The sequence below is a fragment of the Acomys russatus genome, chromosome 14 (genome assembly GCF_903995435.1).
Source record: "Acomys russatus chromosome 14, mAcoRus1.1, whole genome shotgun sequence".
NCBI classification, from domain to species: Eukaryota; Metazoa; Chordata; class Mammalia; order Rodentia; family Muridae; genus Acomys; species Acomys russatus.
In genome coordinates, this window is record NC_067150.1 from 5,893,785 (window position 1) to 5,913,732 (window position 19,948).

General features: G+C 40.7%; 1 protein-coding gene across 1 annotated transcript in view; it reads right to left on the reverse strand.

Moving 5' to 3' along the window:
* Positions 1 to 1,089: 1,089 nt before the first annotated feature.
* Cntn5 (contactin 5) overlaps positions 1,090 to 19,948 on the reverse strand; it is a 445,387-nt gene continuing 426,528 nt past the window's right edge. Inside the window, exons 20-23 of the mRNA XM_051156769.1 lie at positions 16,331 to 16,517; positions 15,757 to 15,869; positions 7,052 to 7,220; positions 1,090 to 1,716 (exon numbers count right to left, since the gene is read on the reverse strand). Coding sequence (XP_051012726.1) covers positions 1,616 to 1,716; positions 7,052 to 7,220; positions 15,757 to 15,869; positions 16,331 to 16,517 — 570 coding nt within the window. The 3' untranslated portion in view covers positions 1,090 to 1,615. The remainder of the gene's footprint in view (positions 1,717 to 7,051; positions 7,221 to 15,756; positions 15,870 to 16,330; positions 16,518 to 19,948) is intronic.

A 19,948-nucleotide genomic window follows, 5' to 3' on the forward strand; every position in this document is an offset into this window, starting at 1 on the left:
AATTATCTTTCGTATTGACTTTCCTTGACTTAGGGTTGTCTGGGACACAATCCTCTCCAAACAGAATATGAATAACTAGAAGATAGTTACGCTGTATCCTGAAAACTCTTAGGATATTCAGAATAAACTGCATTCCCCAGCATCATTGACTTAAGCTCAGTATTTTCATTTTGTTTGTTATTAAGGTTGCAAATAAAGTTCATTGGCTTAGGTCATACAAAGGCAAAGCAATTGAGTCTGCCTTTTGTCCATATATGAGTATTGCTCATATAGCCAGCATCTCCAGGTTCTTTCTGGAAAGCAAGGTTGCCTTAAGTACCATTTCTGGACTCTTCAAAAGTTTGATATCCATCCCGATGTATCCTTGTGCTGTGTATCCTATCAAATGCATCATGAAGTGGGTGAACTCAGTTTTTCTGTGAACTGTCTCTTAGGTTGAATCTGACTCCTCAAATTAGTCAATGGGGCTTGTTTCTGACAATTCTGTGGTATCCAGCCATGCCAACTTTGGCTAGACTAGAACCCCCTTAGCAATGCCATGTTTCCACAACTCATTTTTAAGAACATCACTGAACCTAATATATCCGCTTTATTACAGTAGTTTAGAAGCATTTTTAAGTGGCATATGATATATAATAGTGTCTTAAAAACTCAGGTTTCTTTTTGTTTGAATCATTTGCTTCATTACTTCTTCCACCAGCTTTCCTTGTCCTTACAATCACTGGCAAGTAGAGAAAATCATGCACTCAACTCCATGTCCATCTTGACAGCAGGTACAGATATGGGACATCCCTATCCCATGTTCTTTGCGCCTTCCTGTTAGCACCTGTGGCTTCTCGCCATTGCAGTATTCAACAGCCAGCGATTTTGTGACCTTAAACTGTCTTTTGGCATTAAACATGGACTGCATTTGCTGTTAGGTCACATGTTACTCAATGGAAAACAATAACTTAATTTGGACTCACTTTCTATTTAACTTCCACTACTGTAAATCCTCTACCTTAATACCTTAATATATGGGCACATGTAGAATGGCCTATTGACAAATCTTGCTATATTTCTATTTGGTCATACAAGTGTTTTTGAGAATTCTTTTATATATTTTATCCTATCATGGACCCTGATAATGGAAGTATTTCTTCATATTTCCTGCTGGTTTGGTATCGAATCAGTGAACTGATGGGAGGCTTGGAAAACACTAGACTTAGAGTCTTGAGAACATGTTTCCTTCTCAGATTTGTATTTTTGAACAGGCTATAGAGACCATCTTGGTAACAGTCGGATGACACTCAGAGTCATCAAATAGAAAATCAAATTCCAACATATTAAAAAAATTAAGAATACATCTGACAGAAATTACCTTTGCTTACAAAATTTCATTACATACAATCTGCATATTTTTATTGGACCAAGAACTGTCCTCTCCACATACAAAATCCAAAGAGAAACTTGATGGATAACTCCTATTCTCCTCCCAAACTCCTGAGAGTGCATCATCTGTAGTCCCGTGTGTTCAAAGCTTTTCTCAGAACCCTGGGTCTCCATCCATTCTGCGCTCTGTCTGCTGCAGCTTTCTCCAGCTATAGCAAAGAAAAGCAAACTGCATGAGCAGCTTTCACCAGGAACTGGAAGGAAGCATCAAAGCCAAGAGCAGTGTTACTGAGGACCACTTGGAGAGAGAGTGCAGGGTTGACTGGGCGCTTGTGATTTTCCCACCTGTGAATGAAAGAGAAGCCTCAATGAAGCCACATGGCAAGATACGTTCTTAGGGGTGATGGGTGGCAAGATTGGTCCTCTGTCCCAGGGCATTGTTCTGCTATGAAATAAGGCATCGTGTGAGATCTCTGCCTTCACAAGAAGGTGGAAGTCTGCAAATGTATGAAAAAGCTAAACCATTTCTAAGAAACACATCTAACAATGAGAATGGGTGGTTTCTACTAGTGGTGCACGAGTCTTTAAGGCCAAAGGACAGGAATGAAATAATTGTTGTAACGCATAAACAGTTCAAGAATGGAAACAAATAGTAAAAGGGTGACATGACATGAATTCACAATAATCCTAAATAATAAAATGTAATGAAATATTTTGCTTTATTTATGGGTGTTCGAATGTTTCAGCTGAGTAAGCTTACATTCTATGCCCTCTTCCCAAAGTTGGCAAAATACAGCACACTGGCATCCCTCATTCTTATCCTCAGAAGTTCTTTCTTGAGATCAAATCATCATATTCAGTTAAATGAATTGAACTAACTGGTCTGAATTGATTGGTCTACAGTGGTTTGAAAACATCATATACCCAAAATTAAGAAGCATTTTTAGACAGCAACTTCAGTATGGCTCTTCAAACTAGAAGCATTCTGCAATGCCAGAGTGATTGGTGTAACTACTTCTGGTATGCCAAGCATGGTAACAAATCCTTAGAACATACTATCTTTCTTGATCTTAATAACATACCTATGTGGTAAATATCATAGTTCACCTGTTGCAGATGAGAAAAAGTATTGCTTGACAATTAGTGAAAAAAAAAAAGCCCATGAATTTGGAAGAGTTGAAGCAGGAGCACATGAGAGGTTTGGAGGGAAGAAAGGCAAGAGATAAATATAATTATATTATAGCCTAAAAATAAAAAGTATAAAGAAAAGGAAAGATGATGAATGTGATTAATGCACTGAGCTGGAGATTTGTAGGTTCAGATGCTCCCCCGGACTGTGTCTCTCCAAACTGTGACATAGTTTTCTTTCTTGTTGCTGTGATGAAATGACTCTGACAAAAGGAAAATTAGGGAAGAAAGGTTTTATTTTAGCTTGCAACTCCATTACAGTTTACTGTCACTGAGAACTCTAAGTGGCAGGAACGTGAAAAGGCTAGTCGCATGGATGTGTGCCTACCTACCGTTCATTGCATCTTTCCTACCCCTAGCCAGTCCAGGGTTCCCTGCCTAGAATATGGTTTTGCGCTCAGTAGGCTGGGTCTTTCCATGTCAACCCCTATAATCATGATAGACCCGACAGGAATGCCTATAGGACAACCTGATCTGGACAATCCTCCATTAAGACCATATTTCCAAGTGATTCTAGATTCTCTAGATTCTACACAAATAGCATCCCAGTGACCAACTCTGCATATAACCTTAAGAATAAGGATTGGAAAAAATCACCAAAATCTTAGGATCTTCTGTCAAGTTTTCATTGATGGCTAGAGGAGTACAATGGCATCATGGGGGTAAATTATTTTTTGTTAGAAATATGGAGTTCAAATTAATTCCCCACATACTTCAGAGAAAAAGAATAATTTTGCTGATAAACCATATATGCAAACATCCACACATTCACACACATGCAGAACAGTTAGTCTTCATTTGTTTGTCAATTTTTATTACTAATGCAATAGTAAAAGTCATCTGAATACTGGAGCATTTTGAATAATTTCATCTTGTGCAAAACATATTGATTGTAAAGTGCGTGGCCACATTTGAGTTATGATAACAAATGGTACTTAGATGACAGGTCTCAAAGCCTGTGCAGGCATCCTTTCCTTTGTTTGGAAGTGGCTTTGTAAGATGTGATTACGTGATGATCACTAATGATGCTGAGTAAAGTCTACCTCTCAAGTTCTGACTCAAACCCACTCGTTAGAGATGTTATCTCATCACAGCCAAATAAATAAAGTGAGACCCGAGCACAAAGCAGCAGCACTGGGAGATAAAATGCACCTCAGCCATGGATCTGTGCCTCTGCTTCACCTCAGCTAGCTTTTCCATTTTTTAAGCATTTGGTTTTGACAATATAAGAACGGAACCAAATCTCAGTGGGGCTTTAAGGGGCTAAGTTAGATTAAACTAAAAGATTTCACTTTATTGAAATTTAGGAATTGTTAATTGCCCAAATGCTATTAGCTACACCATAAAAGTTGCTATTTTTCATAGATATTGCAAGTTAATTAAAATATAAGTGGGGAAATCGAAGTCTGTGTAAGTACTTCCAAACTTGTGGCTGACCTCATTCAAATGACTCAACAGAATCTGTGTTTGAATGAAAAGGAGCTTCTGAAACTCAGTACAATGAAACTCCTAACTCAAAGGATACTGCGTTGGCTGGAGAAATGGCCCAGTCCTTCAAAATCTTGACACAACATGAGGTTACAAAGACCAGATGTCTGACTGACTTATGAAAAGCTGGGCATCATGGGATATACCTGTTATTTTACTTCTGTACAGTGACAGAGATGGAGACTGTGGGTACAAAGTCAGGAACCCCATGGGAATTAGCTGATGAGCCAGTCTGGCCAATATAGCAAACTCTAGGTAAAGTGAGAGACCCTGTCTCCAAAAGAAAAGTGGTGGTCACATGAGCAACAGTGCCATCATGCCTGGAATATGTTGCTTTTCAATAGTTAGCCACAGCTTGGCTTTTTCAACCTATCTCCTTCCCATCCCTGTCTTCTGCAATGATCTCTACTGGCTGAAGGAGAGTCAGTTTGATTTAGGGGGGTGGCCCCTGATAAGCCTGCCCAGATTACAGTAGATAATCCTGCACCTCTGCACAGCCTTGCAGCACTAAGAGGATTCATAGAAGTGGAAGTGGTGTGGGATAAGGCAGGAGATAGAAGGAACAGGACTCTGGGCTGGGGTTGATAAAACTTTATATACATACAGGGGATTCTTAAGCAGAACGAAGAAAAGTTGGAGAGTGTGGGGGTTTGAATAAGAATGGTTCCCATGGGCTCAAAGATTTGAATGTGTGGTACCCAGGGTGTGGCACTTTTGGAAAGGGTTAGGGGTGTGGGCTTACTGGAAAAGGCATGGTCTTATAGGGGGAGTGTGTCACTGAAAGTGGGCTTTGATGTTTCAATAGGCCAAGCCAGGCGCAGTGTGCCTCTCTCCGCTACCCTGTGGATTTGGATGTAGAACTCTCAACTTCTGCAAAACTCCTGCATGCCATCATGCTCCCCGCCAGGATGATGACGGACTAAACTTCTGAAACTGTAAGCAAACCTCAACTAAATGCTTTTATTTGTAAGCGTTTGGGTGGCCATTGTGTCTCTTCATGGAAACATAACGTTGACTGAGACAGAGAGCAGAGAGGAAGATACTAGACCTCAACCTTGAGCCTCCACACGTGGTATGTGTGTGTGTGTGTGTGTGTGTGTGTACGTGTGCGCGTGTGTGTGCGCATGTGTGTGCGCACATGTGTGTTTTCACTTGTGTGTGCATGCACACACTCAGAGACAGAGAGAGACACAGACAGAGACAGAGACAAAGGGTGACAGAGACACAAGAGAAACATACGCACCTTGACACACACAGAGACACACAGACACATACACAGAAAGACACGCAGAAGCATGCACATCCCCAGGAGCACACGCACACACACATACACACACACTACGATGAGCTAAAATGGAAAACATTTTGTGTGATATCAGGAGCAGGATGAAGGGTCAGCAAATGTTTGCCCTGTTGCTCTTAGTAGAAGGCAGTCATCCTTTACAACTTTTACAACTTGAAGAAAACTTTGTTTCTCAAGCTGATCTTGAAAATTCAGCACATCACATGAATAGCTTAATTGTAATTTAATCAACGTGAAGACATTATTACCATTTTTTTTCTCAACAGTGCACTTTTGTTAAAAAGAAGCATAAAATACACGAGGATTGTGTGTAAACTCAAGGTATGGGAATGCTGAGACCCCGACACCTGGGTATCTGAGAAAGTCAGATTTTCCACATGTCATTAATGTCTTTTCATTTTATGTTTTTTTTTTTTTCGTTTTGTTTTGCTTTTTGATTTTTCAAGTTAAGGTTTCTCTCTGTAGCCATGACTACCCTGGAACTAGCTCTGTAGACCAGGCTGGCCTTGAACTCAGGGATCTGCCTGCCTCTGTCTCCTAAGTTTTAGGATTTAAAGCATGTGCCATCACACCCAGCTTTGTTTTTTTAATTTAAAGTACAATTTGTTGCACCAAAAACTTGTAAGAATCGAATTTACCCAGATTTCTAGATATATTTTTATTATTTTTCTTAACTATTATTAATTTCACTTAAGCAACTATATATCATCTATCTGTCGTTTATGTATCTATGTATGTTTTTATGTGTGTATGTATCTATCATCCCTCAATCTATATCTTCCCTCAGTGATTCAAAATGATTACCGATGGCCTGACTCTCCCTTTCCCTAAAACACTCCACTGTATGGCCTCTAAAAATAACTCCTTTTATCTTTTAACTGTGTAATGTTTTTACGCATGGTCTTGGAACTGCACACACACATACAATGCATGTTGCTCATATTCAACCTTTTCAAAGGAAGGAACTGATGCCGGGCTGGATGTGCAGGCTCTTGTCAATCACGTGCCATTGTTTGGGGATGGTAAACTTTCATTCGGGAATTTGGATTAATAAGTACTGTGTCAAGAGTTTTCCCTAAAGTCTAGTGTTGTCCTTTCCTCAGCTATATTTGCAAACAACCTCATTTTGTGACATCGAAATAACAGTGCCTCTCTCTGACTCTATGGGATGAGTATATTAATATGGTTAGTCACATACTGACCCTTCTATGGTGTCACTAGGCCTGTCCTTTGAGGATGGAAGTTGTAGCCCAGTAAATAATAATACAATCAACCATTACTTAATAATAATAAAATGATGACTATAATTTGTCAATAGTTTATAAATCAATAAATATTAATTTTATAAAACTTGCCTATAGGTTTCCTTTTGTTTCATAGGAGAATCATCCTAATAGAGAAGTAGGTATGTCAAACTTACATACTATCAATCTCAATATGGCGCTCAAAACCCAAGAGGCTAGTTACTACTTGGCCCAGGATAGGTGAAGAGTCTTATAAATGGTACGTCCTGATGGAAACATTGCCTGCTTTGTAGGTTGTAGGTGTCATTTATGTCAATTGCAGAATGGCACAGGATTCCAAGAAGAAAGACACCTCAAAAATCGCTGCAATCTGCCATTTATCCTTTAATGTTGAGAAGATTTAGGCCCTCCGACATCAGTGAAGTCTGTTATATTGAGCCTGGTAGGCTAAACTTACCTGAATATGAAGGCACCCTGATTTGGGAGCTAGCTGTTCCATCCCCTCCTTCACCGTACGCTCGGACTTCAATAATGTAGACACCGGCCTCAGGGAGAGGCACCACAGCTTGAGGTTCCTGCGTTTCAATAACTTGACCTTTGCTGTGACCCTCTTGCCTATAAAAAACCTGTGAGCAATAACAGAGGCTAGAATTATTTGTTATTCAGCTGGGCATTGAAAATGTGTCTTGACTGCCCACAATACAGTCCACTCAGCTAGGCATAGGACTCCACTGCTTAGACATATAAGCAAATGTGCTGCAAGTGTGACACTCTGTGATGCAAGTATATATAGGGACAAAAGCCATGCAGGAGGAGAATGTGATCTGTCTAGGGCTCAAGAGAACAGGAAATGCCTAAGGTAAGTGTTTAAAGAGAAGTTGAAAACAAACATGACTGTCCACACCAGTAATCTGAGTACTCGAGGGAGTCAGGCAGAAAGATTGTCCTTATTTCAAGGCCATCCTGAGCTACAGCATAAGACTCTTGTCACAGAAGACCAACAATAACCAAAATCTAAAAATAAATGCAAAATTAGCCAGACAGAGATTTCCAGATATAAGAGAATATTAAAAACAAGGGGAAACCCCCACCAAAACCTCTTAAATAATAAAAAACCATGATATCCATGCAAGGGATAGAACACAGGAAAATCAAGAGAAATAAGATTAGAAAACAAGGTAGTTCGAAGGATGAGTAAAAGCCGAAGCCTGCTCACTGAAACCCAGAATAAGAACGCATTCTTCCTGTGTTCATGGCAGAGCCTCTAACAGCAGTGACACCATTAGCAGTGGAGTTGGCAGCAGCACGTATGGTAAGACATGCTTGGAGAAAGAACATTTCACAGACTGGCTCAGAACCTCCTCGAATGGAAAAGCACAAGGAGAAAATTGCTAAACATTTAAAATAAAATAAAACTCTTAATCTAGTAAATGACACAGAGTCAAATTTTTACTCCTTTTTTAACTTTAGCAGAGGTTTGTGAACTGATGAACCTGGGTTTGAGTGACAATGGACTGAACGGCTAAGCTTACTCTGACACATGCCCATGATTGCACAATTAAACATCATTGTGTGGAGAACAGAAGCTCACATCTGGACACAATATCACCCTGTTTATCACACAACGGAGGCTGCAGAAGAAGTGAGATTCTAGGTAGGACAGGAACTGGAGTAGAAGGCTAGTCCTAACTACTCACTGTGCTATGATTTTCTTATGCATTTGCATCCAATAATAGTCTATTATAACAAGCAGGGAGTGTATAATAGCCAAATGGCAGCAGTTAAGATATACTAAGTGCAATTTTATTAATCTTCATTGTTTTATGCATTTTTATAATTATTGGTGTTATGATTGCTTTGCCTAATGGGAATAGCAGTGGCTTGGTCATTATGCAAATATGGATTCAAAGTAACCTTCTATGAAACCAAGCCCAAATCTCCCAGCCTGCCTGACTGGGTAAATTGCCGACCTTTCCCAACCTGAATCTTTTCTTTTGTTTGTAGAAGCAATACTTCTTTGTGTGTGTGTGTGTGTGTGTGTGTGTGTGTGTGTGTGTGTGTGTGTGTGTGTGTGTGATTTTGTTAGGAGAGCTAAAGGGGCAAGAGCATGTGACAAAAATCGAGCATGGGCCCTGGTGCACACAAGATGATAAGAGAAAGTCTTCCCTCTTACCACCATTGGTAATGGAGCATTGTTTACATTTCATGTTCTTGAAGCATAAATCACACACACACATAGACACACACACACACACACAAGTTATTATAGAAAATATGTTTTGAGCACAGAATAATTTGTATGCAACAAAGTAAACCCCAGAAAAATCAGAATTTTGCATCGGGGTGGGTGGGGGGTATGCAGGTTTGTGTGTATGTGAGTACAGAACCCAGAGGCCAACATTGGGTGTTATCTCTCAAGAGCTAGCCACCATTTTTTTGTGACACAGCAATTCACCAGGACCACTGGCTCCCATATTCAGACAGGCTAGCTGAGGCCCAGGGAAGCTTGCCTCCATGTCCTCTCTTGCCTGGCTTTTCCTGTGTCCTCTCAGAACCTAAAGGAGGTTCCCATCCTTGAGTGGCACTCTACTGATGGAGTCATTTCTCAGCCCCCAAAGTAGCATTTTTGTTTGATTTGTCTTTTGGAACAGGGTCTCACTATTTAGTCTTTGTTGTCCTGGGATTTATTATATAAACCAAGGTGGTCTTGAACTCACAGAAATCTGCATTCCTCTTCCTCCAGGTTCTGGCATTAATACATATGCCACTATACCCAGTTCCAAAGCAGCATTGTATATGTTGATGTATGAAATAGCATGATCCTCTCTTTGCTCTTTAGTAACATATATCCCATCCATTCTTGGATCTGAATTTGCTTCTGGGTCTATAGGAAAGTGACTGTTTGAATATTTAATACTCTATAGTTATAAGTACTTAAGTCCTTTCTGGAAAAAGATGTCATAACTTGAAGACACATGCAAAATGATATGTGCATTTCTACATCCCCCCTGACACAGCACCATGCTTGCATATCCGTCAGAGAATTAGGGGCCTAGCTTCCTGACACACCCTAATGTCAGACCCAGATTTGCAGTACCACCAAGTGTGGGGTGTACCATCGTTGGAAACATTTCACAACACAGCAATGCACAGAATCCTGGAGGATGGCTACAGCAGTTTCTTTAGGCTTAAAAATTATAAATCTATGAGAACTTATGATTCTGATTTTGACTGTAACACAGGCATGAAATATGATCGTATTGTCTACATTTATGTAACTGGAAAGTGAACTTATGAGGTGGGAGATGTATGCAAATTGTTGAGGACTGACAGATGAGTGACGATTTCAGAAGACACTGTTAATACGGTTCAATAAATTACAGTTTCTAAAACCACAACCAGCAATGCACATTGCACATTTCTATGAAACACAGAGGTGGAGGGAAACTTGTGGATCAGTTGAGATCTAGGAACAGAAGGTTGAAACAGCAAAACTACAATAAAAGTCAGTTAATAGTCGCAGAAGGAGCTTGATATTAAGTGCGGCTTTTATCAGTATGTAGGAAGAAGTAACACACAGTGGTAAAGGCTTTTATCAACTAAAAAGTCAATTAGTGGTTAATCTTCATTACTTCAGAGCATCTTAGCCAGTTGAAAACCTTGATTTAGAAAGGTGAGTAAGAAAAAAAAAAAAAGACTAAAGAGTTAAAAATACGTGACAAAGATATTTACTGACAGTAAGGAGGCCAGGGAGATCATCAACAACTTGGGTGTTTCTAGATTGACCGTTACATTGACAGCTATCTTTATGCATAAAATAAATTGTCTACTGTAATTTCAAGTCATTTCTAATTTTATTTTAAAAAAAAACAAGAGTGTTAGATTATCCAAATAAGTACTTTTTAAAAAAATTAATTAGTTATGATATAATTTAAAATGATTACATTTGTTTATTGTCTACATGTATGTGCACACATACGGCGCATCTGTAGAACAGAAGTTGGTTCTTTCTTTCCAGGCATAGAACTGGTGTAGAGAGAAATGACTGTTCTAAGTATATGAAGGGAACAGAGTGCTGAGTATACAACAAAAAAATGTGCTGCTGATGCAGATGTCCCTGACAAGTTGGCATCCTGTCAAGAAGAAGGCCATTCCCCAGCTTTGTATCTTTGGAAAAGTTGAAGGAACCAATGGTGAGGATAATGGGTTCTAACGCCCCATGGATAAGCAGAGAGCAGGACACAGCAATGGTAGGTGACCAGCTGAGCAATGAGGCATGCCTGTATCCCAGCTCTTGGGAGCTTGAGGTGTAAGTATCAGGAGTCAGAAAGCAGAGCAAGGTCAGGACACTTCACAAGACTGTCTCAAAAAGCAAAATACTATAAAAATGGAGGCGGTAAAAGCCATAGAATGCCATGTCCTTAAGCTCACAAGCTCTCTGAGGAAGACATGGAGATGTGTGGGCATGAGTTTTCCAGTTTCACCAGATGTGAAATAACTCTAAGTGGAGTTAACTCTCAGGCAGCAGAGAGCATTAGCTTACAACTGAATTGTAAAAGCAAAGGAAAATCTCCATGCATATTGATGGGCCATTTGATAATTAGTAAATGTTTCACCTAAGTAATGCCTATACTTCCTAGCTATGAATCAGGTTGGAAGGTAGAGACAGAAATCTGTAAGAAATGGGATTTTAATAATCTTCTACGTGTAGCCTGGAAGTAGTAAATGTTTGTCTTCCAGTTCGTAGCCTGAGGCTCCTTGCCCTGAATTCATCTGGACAGCTTGAGTGTTCTCTGAGTGGAAACGTTCGTTCTCTAGGGAGGTAGGAGGGATCTAGTGTGAGGGACAAAAGCAACTCTCCTCAATTTCCTTGACTACCAAGATACCTCTGCCTTGAAGTTTCCAATAATACCACTGGCAAATTATGTTTTAATAGGTGAGGATGACCTTACGTGATGCCGTGGAAATATAAATGCCTAGTGTGTTCTGTTCCTCTTTGTAGACCTTTCGTGCTTGTGGGTAGGTGGGGGGTGGGAGGGGTATCAGGGCCAGACACTGGCATCACTGTTGGCCTGGCAATACAGGTGGAATCACACAGGAGGTATTGTTCTCATCCCACCTGAGTATAATGTAAGATTGCATGCACTTCCCTGTGAAGTCTCACCACTGTACAGGGAGACCCTGGCCTAGAACGTGTTACTCTTAAGAGTCATCTTCCAAGTCTGTGTTCCCTGGGTTACATCTTTTTGTTTGTATTCTCAGGTATGGTTTCCAGCTACAGCCCTGCTTCATGGTGCCTGTCAGGAGAACCCTGCCCTAAGCCCACTGCATATAGTGAAGGCTTCTTATCAAGAGGCCCTTTGAGTCCATGGTTTTCCTGAACATTGTGCTGCTAGCAGAGGTTCTAATAAGGCAAAAGAGTGTGTGGAAGGTCTGAATCCATGGGTAGTAGCTTCTTTTATCCTGTTGTTTTTATCCCTGTGGGATGTAACGGTGTAGAACTCCTTCAAGATAATGGAAAAGAAATATCTTGCAACTTGCTGCATCTTTTGTGCATTTATACAGCTAAGGTGAGCTATGTCGGAGGCTCTTCCCCATCAAGAAGGTACTCCAAAGCGGTGTGTGTGTTCTTCACTAAAAAAAACACAGGGTTCTCTGGTTTCTTTGTTAATATACTTAATGTCTTTCACCTAGTCAGGTAGTCTTCTCCAATAGAAAAACATAATCTATTTTCCAATATATGCTTCTTAAGCACCAAATATTTTGTACAAATTATCTAATCCCTAAGATAATATTGTAACATAAATATTGCTAGTGCCATTTTTACTGGTTTTAACTGAAGAAAATGAAACTCAGGGAGGCTAAAAAAATTACTCAGAATTATGCTGGTGATACTTGAACTGAAGTCTATCTGACTTAAAAGCCAATGAGCATTGTCTGTCATAGCACAACAAATGGGAAAGCCATGCTGGAAAAAAGATGAATGTTTAATAGATGAATAATTGCATGAGATCTTCCTTGCTGTGTTGAAATTAATGCACTTATTCACCTCTTGTAAGGGTGTTGAGGATGAGTGTCCTTGCCTTCAAGGGCTCCCCACTGTTGGGAAATCAGTTATTGCAGATAAAGTATAGGGCTGGGACAAATATGGACACAGTGGATTGAAATGACAGCAAAGAGATCAGAGTACCCCTGCACATGCTGGTTGGCTTAATTGTTAATTTGACACAACCTGGCATCACTTGGGACTAGAGTCTCAGTAAGTAATTATCAAGTTCGAGTCAGCCTGTGAACACATTGATGGGGGATTTTCTTGCTTGTTAATTGATGTTGAAAGATCCAACCAATTGTGGGCTGTGCTGTTCCTTAGGCGGGGATTCCTATTTTAGGCTAACAGAAGGAAATGTATCTGAGAGGGAGCAAGCTGGGATGTACATGCGTGTTGTTCTTTGCTCCTTGTGGTGGACGTGTTGCATCAGCCCTCCCTTGACCTCCCCTTACAATAGAGTTGTAAACTCCAAACTCGTGTTCTTCCCTAGGTTGCTTCTGTTGGGTATTGTATTACAGCCATGGAAATGAGACTGGAACCAGAACACTGGGGGGGGGGGTACTGTTCATTCTCCTAACATAGTTTCTTTTAAAAAATTTTTTATTAATTTATTCATATTACATCTCAATTGTTATCCCATCCCTTGTATCCTCCCATTACTCCCTCCCTCCCATTTTCCCCTTACTCCCCTCCCCTAGGATTGTGACTGAGGGGGACCTCTTTCCCCTGTATATGCTCATAGGGTATCAAGTCTCTTTTTGGTAGCCTGCTATTCTTCCTCTGATTCTATTGGGACTCTAGGTGAGAGAAGCATGGGAGAATGGGGAAATAGAAGAACCCAGAGGGTCCTAGAAACCTACAAGAAGAACATTATGATGGGCAGATCCAGGCCCAGGGGTTCTGCTCAAAATATGGCACTAGCCAAGGACAATACATGTAGTAAACTTCGAACCCCTACCCAGATCTAGCCAATGGACAGGACATTCTCCACAGTTGGGTGGAGAGTGGGATCTGACTTTCACATGAACTCTGGTGCCCCATATTTGACCACATCCCCTTGATGGGGAGGCCTGGTAGCACTAACATAGTTTCTTTAGTCATTAAGAACTCAGGCTCCCTGGAGGGGCACCTAAGCCGCCAACCTTCTAGGTAGTCATGTGACTTTATCTTGTATTTTCAAGCATTGTACATTGCTTTTCCAGTTCACAAAGCTATTTGTTTACTTCCTATGATCTTGCGTTTGTCCTTGAATGGTCTATTGCCATTCTAAAAATATTGTTTCTCTTGCTATTGTGGAGTATACCTGCCTTGAAGGGTGAGTATGAAGGATGTGATCTCTTAAAGGAAGACACGGAAATAAGAGGGCTTATAGAAGACCAGAAAATGACCCATGTACGCCATTAAAAGCTGCAATTGGATATCTTTGAGGGTTAGAGTCAGATCTAAGCATGTGTGTGTTCCAGTGTGAGATGTTCAGTGAGCCCTATTCGTTTTAACACTAAGTTGCTCCCTGTATTCGTAGGAAATACTATTATACATCCCTTCCATGTGCACACATGGGTGTGCATTCCATTTGTCACTGTGTCTGCTGGAAGTTTCAGACTTTAGCATTTTATGGACAAAATACTATGTCACTGTTTCTCATAGAAAACCAATTTTATAATGGTTTTCAGCCTAAATACTATCATAAGAAACACTTTCAAGCCTATTATAAATAATATTCAACTGGCAATTCTGCACAGAGTTTAGTGCTGAGCTCTGATAATCTGCAACAAAAGTTAGAAATTAGGACACATCAACCCATAGGCCACATATAATTTTTAAACAAAGTTGTTTGCCAGGCTGTGTAGAGGTTTGCACACCCAGATTGTCTATAAACCCAAGGTAAGGTAGCTGTGGAATGTGCCTCTTTAGCTTGCTGCTCTCTCCACGACCTTCTTCCTTTTTAATGTGCTGGCCCCAGCATTTTATCTTTTTTTGTATGTGTTGTTTTTAACAGAACATCATTCTATTTAATCATGGAGGTCAAGTCTTTGTCATCTACCAACAAAGTTTACTAGAAAGATATGCCAGGATCCTCCACTTGGCACCAGTTGCTCCAGGGTTATCTTCACATGAATTGCTTTCATAGTAAATTAAGGGTACTGTTGTTTTTCTCTCCTATTTTCTTTCATATGCCTTATGGATTTGGAGCTGAGTTTTACTGCTGCATCCCACATCACAGGAAAATGCTAACTCCAAGACATAGACACAATACAATCAAAAGATTTTCCACATGACCCAGTTATCTGATACCTATTTACTGAAAGGATGTCTTTTAGTTGAGACATCTGAGATAATTGCACATTAGTGATGACTACAATACTGTCTATGATAGCTACATTATGGAACTAAATGAGGTGTTCAACAATGAAAGAATAGATTTAAAAATACACAAATGAAATGTTCTTTTCTTTATGTTATTTTCAGGAAAATGGATGCCACTGGAACAAATTGTGTTAAGCAAGGTAAACAAAAAGCAGAAAGACAAATACCACAACTGTTCTCCCATTTGTGGATCATACATTCTTCTATATGGAAATGTAAAACCATGTATATGTATATATATGTTTACACACACACACACACACATACACACACACATATATATGTATATATATATGAGATCTAACTAGGAGTAATGTCATCTAGGGCAGTGGTTTTCAACCCATGGGTTGCTTCCTCATTGAGGATCATGACCCTTTTACAGGAGACACATATCAGATACCCTGCATATCAAAAATTTACATTATTTCATAGCAGTAGCAAAATTACAGCTATGAAGTAGCAGTGAAGATAATTGTATGGTTGGGAGAAACATTAGGAACTGTATTAAAGGGTGACAGCATTAGGAAGGTTGAGAACTACTGGTCTAGGAAGATAGAATCAATGAGAAAGGGACGGGTGAGAAAATGGAGGCTGGGGGTGAGAAGAAGAAATGGTCAATCTGTAATACATACACCTACTCAAGCTTTGCAAAAACCACGTCTATGAAGAAGAAAATGCTGTCAAAGAAAACAGAAGCATGCTTGACGGCCATCACCACAGGGCTTGTCTAAGTGTGAGACACTAACCTTATAACCCATGACTTCAGACTCGTTGTCTAAGGGTCTCACGGGATCCCAGCGCAGGGAGACCTGAGAATCCTGCTGCTCCCACCTGAGGTTGCCTGGTGGCTCGCTAGGGGCTGCAAGACAGACAGAGAGAGAGAGAGAGAGAGAGAGAGAGAGAGAGAGAGAGAGAGAGAGAGAGAGAGAGAGAGAGAGAGAGAGAGAGAGCTGACCATCCTGAAACACACTTCATTGCAGCCCTGAGCATTTCTGTCTTCCGCGTGTCTGGCTGGTGCCATAGGCTTCCCTCCAGCAGGAATCAGATAGGGAGGGTTTTGCTCCAGGAGTGTCATTTTAATAGCTACGCCACTGAGCTTTTGAACTTGAATCCTTTTATCTCCCTTCTGTGTCAAAATCGCTTAGCCTTGTTTCGCAGGATGATAACCTTTACAAACTGTGAATGCAAACATGTTTTGAGCTGGTTTTGGAATTCAGATCTGTGCACTGAAGCAAGACTCCCTTTTGACTCTGCTTATTATCCACCTCTGTGGCTTCTGATCATGTGGCTTTCAAACAAACAAAAGCCCAGGTCACTTACGGTGTCTCTTGGTGGTGGCACTCACTTCCCTGCTGGGTGGCCCATATCCTGCTCCATTGTAAGCCCTGACTGTGAGGTGATAGAGTGTGTGGCCTTCCAATCCCGTCAACATGACGAATGACTCATTCCCTCTGGTTCTGACTGTTTCTGCAGAGTCTTCTGGCTTCATATCTTTCCAGTAACCAATCTGTCAACACATTATCACAAGACAAATTAATTTTAAGATTTCTATGGGATTGTGACTGCCTGGTACACTTCTCCTCTTCCCCTCTGCTCCCTTCTCCTCTTACCCGTGCTCACGCACCCCCATATGTTGCTTGAGATCAAGTCCAGGAAGAAATTGCCTCAAAATCCCCCAATTTATAGTCCTAAGTTGTGGCTCCCCCCAACTTCCGTGGCTTCTCTCGGAGTGCGCTGCATCCTGGAAGTGCTGTACATCCTGGCATCAAAGAAGAATCAAGGCAAGAAATGGAAGAGCCTTTCATCCCTTTACTTCTCTTATGGCAGAAGCCATGCCTGCACCATTACTTCTTCCTCTGATGTGATGGCTACTGTGGAGTTGAAAGGGCCAAATGGCATTTTTCCAGATTCTCTTTTAATTAAGCTTGATCTTCTGCAAGGTAGGTAATGAGAAGTGAGTTCAGCATCTACAGATATTCTCCTGCATGTTTCAGATGGCTGGGATACAGGAGGCCGCTAAAGGCTGTGATCTCAATAGGGAACTTGTGTACTACTGTGGCTTCTTGGAGACCTGAGCCAGTCTAGATGCTGCCTAAGGGGACAAGCTCAAGAAGAAGAAGAAGAAGAAGGAGGAGGAGGAGGAGGAGGAGGAGGAGGAGGAGGAGGAGGAGGAGGAGGAGGAGAAGAAGAAGAAGAAGAAGAAGAAGAAGAAGAAGAAGAAGAAGAAGAAGAAGAAGAAGAAGACATGACAAAATGCCACTGCAGCCCTTTATTTGCCTTTTCTTCTTTTCGGATGCGTGTGTGTGTGTGGCATCTGTTCCTGTGTGCATGCATGTGGAGACCCACGATTAATTTTTAGGAATCGTCCTTGGTTACTGTTTGAGGCAATGTGTCTTAATCAAATAAAATCTTGAGCTCACCAAGTAGCTAATGTTGCTAGCCAGCTTGCTTGGGAATCCCTTCTCTGCCTTGGAAGCTGGAATTAACTGATGAACCACCACAGCCACTCAGCATTTACATGCTTATGGGGAGCCAAGATTTGCACATCTTGCTGGTGTGGCAAGCACATTGACTATGGAGCCATCACCTTAGACTGTCTATGTTTTCCTTGTATTGTTTTGAACATGTTTATAAACAACATGCACTGATGTTGCCTCCGTCTCATATATAATACAGCAGCGTGTGTGTTCTAATATAATTTTTTTCTTTAAAATATTTTTATTATTTTCTTTTATTCCTTTTTTATTATTAATTTATTCATATTACATCTCAGTTGTTAGCCCATCCCTTGTATCCTCCCATTCCTCCCTCCCTCCCGCTTTCCCCCTATTCCACTCCCCTATGTCTGTGACTGAGGGGGACCTCCTCCCCCTGTATATGCTCATAGGGTATCGAGTCTCTTCTTGGTGACCTATTATCATTCCTCTGAGTGCCACCAGGCATCCCCATCCAAGGGACATGGTCAAATATGGGGCACCAGAGTTTGTGTGAAAGTCAGATCTCCTTCTCCACTTAACAGTGGAGAATGTCCTGACCATTGGCTAGTCTGGGTAGGGGTTCGAAATTTACTGCCTATATTTTCCTTGGCTGGTGCCATAGTTTGAGGAGGACCCCAGGGCCCAGACCCGACTGTAGTTTTCCAGGACCCTCTGGATCCTTCTATTTCCTCATTCTCCCAGGCTTCTCACACCTAAAGTCTCAATAGGATGTCCTCCCCTATGACCCACTTTCCTGGTAGGTAAAGTTTTCCATGGGGATGTACCCCTTGGACTAATGTCTCGATATAAGTTAGTATATACCATTTAACTCTTTTTGCTTCTGGGTGAACTCACACCCATTATGATAATTTCTAGATCAATCCATTTGTCCACAAATTTTGGGAATTCCTTGTTTTTAATAGCTGAGTAGTATTCCATAGTGTAAATGTACCACAGTTTCTTTATCCATTCTTCTACTGAGGGACACGTAGGCTGTTTCCATGTTCTGGCTATTATGAATAAGGCAGCTATGAACATGGTTGAGCATATGTCCCTGTTGTGTGGTAGTGCATCTTCTGGGTATATTCCAAGGAGTGGAATAGCTGGGTCTTGAGGAAGCCCTATTCCTATTTTTCTGAGAAAGCACCAGATAGATTTCCAAAGTGGTTGTACTAGTTTGCATTCCCACCAGCAATGAAGGAGTGTTCCTCTTTCTCCACATCCTAGCCAGCATGTGGTGTCAGTTGAGTTACTGATCTTAGCCATTCTGATGAGTGTAAGATGGAATCTCAGTGTTGTTTTGATTTGCATTTCCCTGATGACTAAGGAGGTCGAGCATTTTTTTAAGTGTTTCTCAACCATTTGATATTCCTCTGTTGAGAATTCTCTGTTTAGTTCTGAGCTCCATTTCTCTATTGGGTTATTTGATTTGGTGGTGTTTAATTTGTTGAGTTCTTTATATATTTTGAATATTAGGCCTTTGTCAGCTGAAGGGTTGGTGAAGATCTTTTCCCAGTCTGTAGGCTGTCGTTGTGTTCTCTTGACAGTGTCACCTGCCTCACAGAAGCTTCTTAGCCTCATGAGGTCCCATTTATTAATTGTTGACGTTAAGGCCTGGGCTTTGGTGTTCTGTTCAGGAAGTTGTCTCCTGTGCCTATGTGTTCCAGATTTTTCCTCACTTTTTCCTCTAACTGGATTAATGTCTCTGGTTTTAGGTTGAGGTCTTTAATCCACTTGGACTTGAGTTTTGTGCATGGTGACAAATAGGGGTCTAATTGCATTTTTCTACATGTAGACATCCAATTAGACCAGCACCATTTGTTGAAGATGCTGTCAGTTTCCCATTGAATGGATTTGGCTTCTTTGTCAAAAATCAAATGACCAAATGTGTGTGGATTCATCTCTGGGTCTTCAGTTCTATTCCATTGATCCACTAGCCTATTGCTGTGCCAGTACCATGCTGTTTTAATTACTTTTGCTCTATAGTACAGCTTGAGATCAGGTATGGAGATTCCTCCAGAGGATCTTTTATTATATAGGATTGTTTTTGCTATTCTGGACCTTTTGTTTCTCCATATGAAGTTGAGAATCGTTCATTCAATATCTTCAAAATATTTTGTAGGTATTCTGATAGGCATTGCATTGAATCTGTAAATTGCTTTTGGTAAGATGGCAATTTTTACTATATTAATTCTCCCAATCCACGAACAAGGTAGATCCCACCATCTTCTGATGTCATTTTCAATCTCTTTCTTCAGAGATTTAAAGTTTTTTTCAAATAAGTCCTTGACTTGCTTGGTAAGGATTATTCCTAGATAATTTATATTGCTTGTGTCTAACGTGAAGAGAGTAATTTTCTTAATTTCTTCCTCTGCCTGTTTGTCAGTTGTATATAGGAAAGCTACTGGCTTTTTAAAGTTTATTTTGTATTCTGCCAATTTGCTGAAGGTGGTTATCAGCT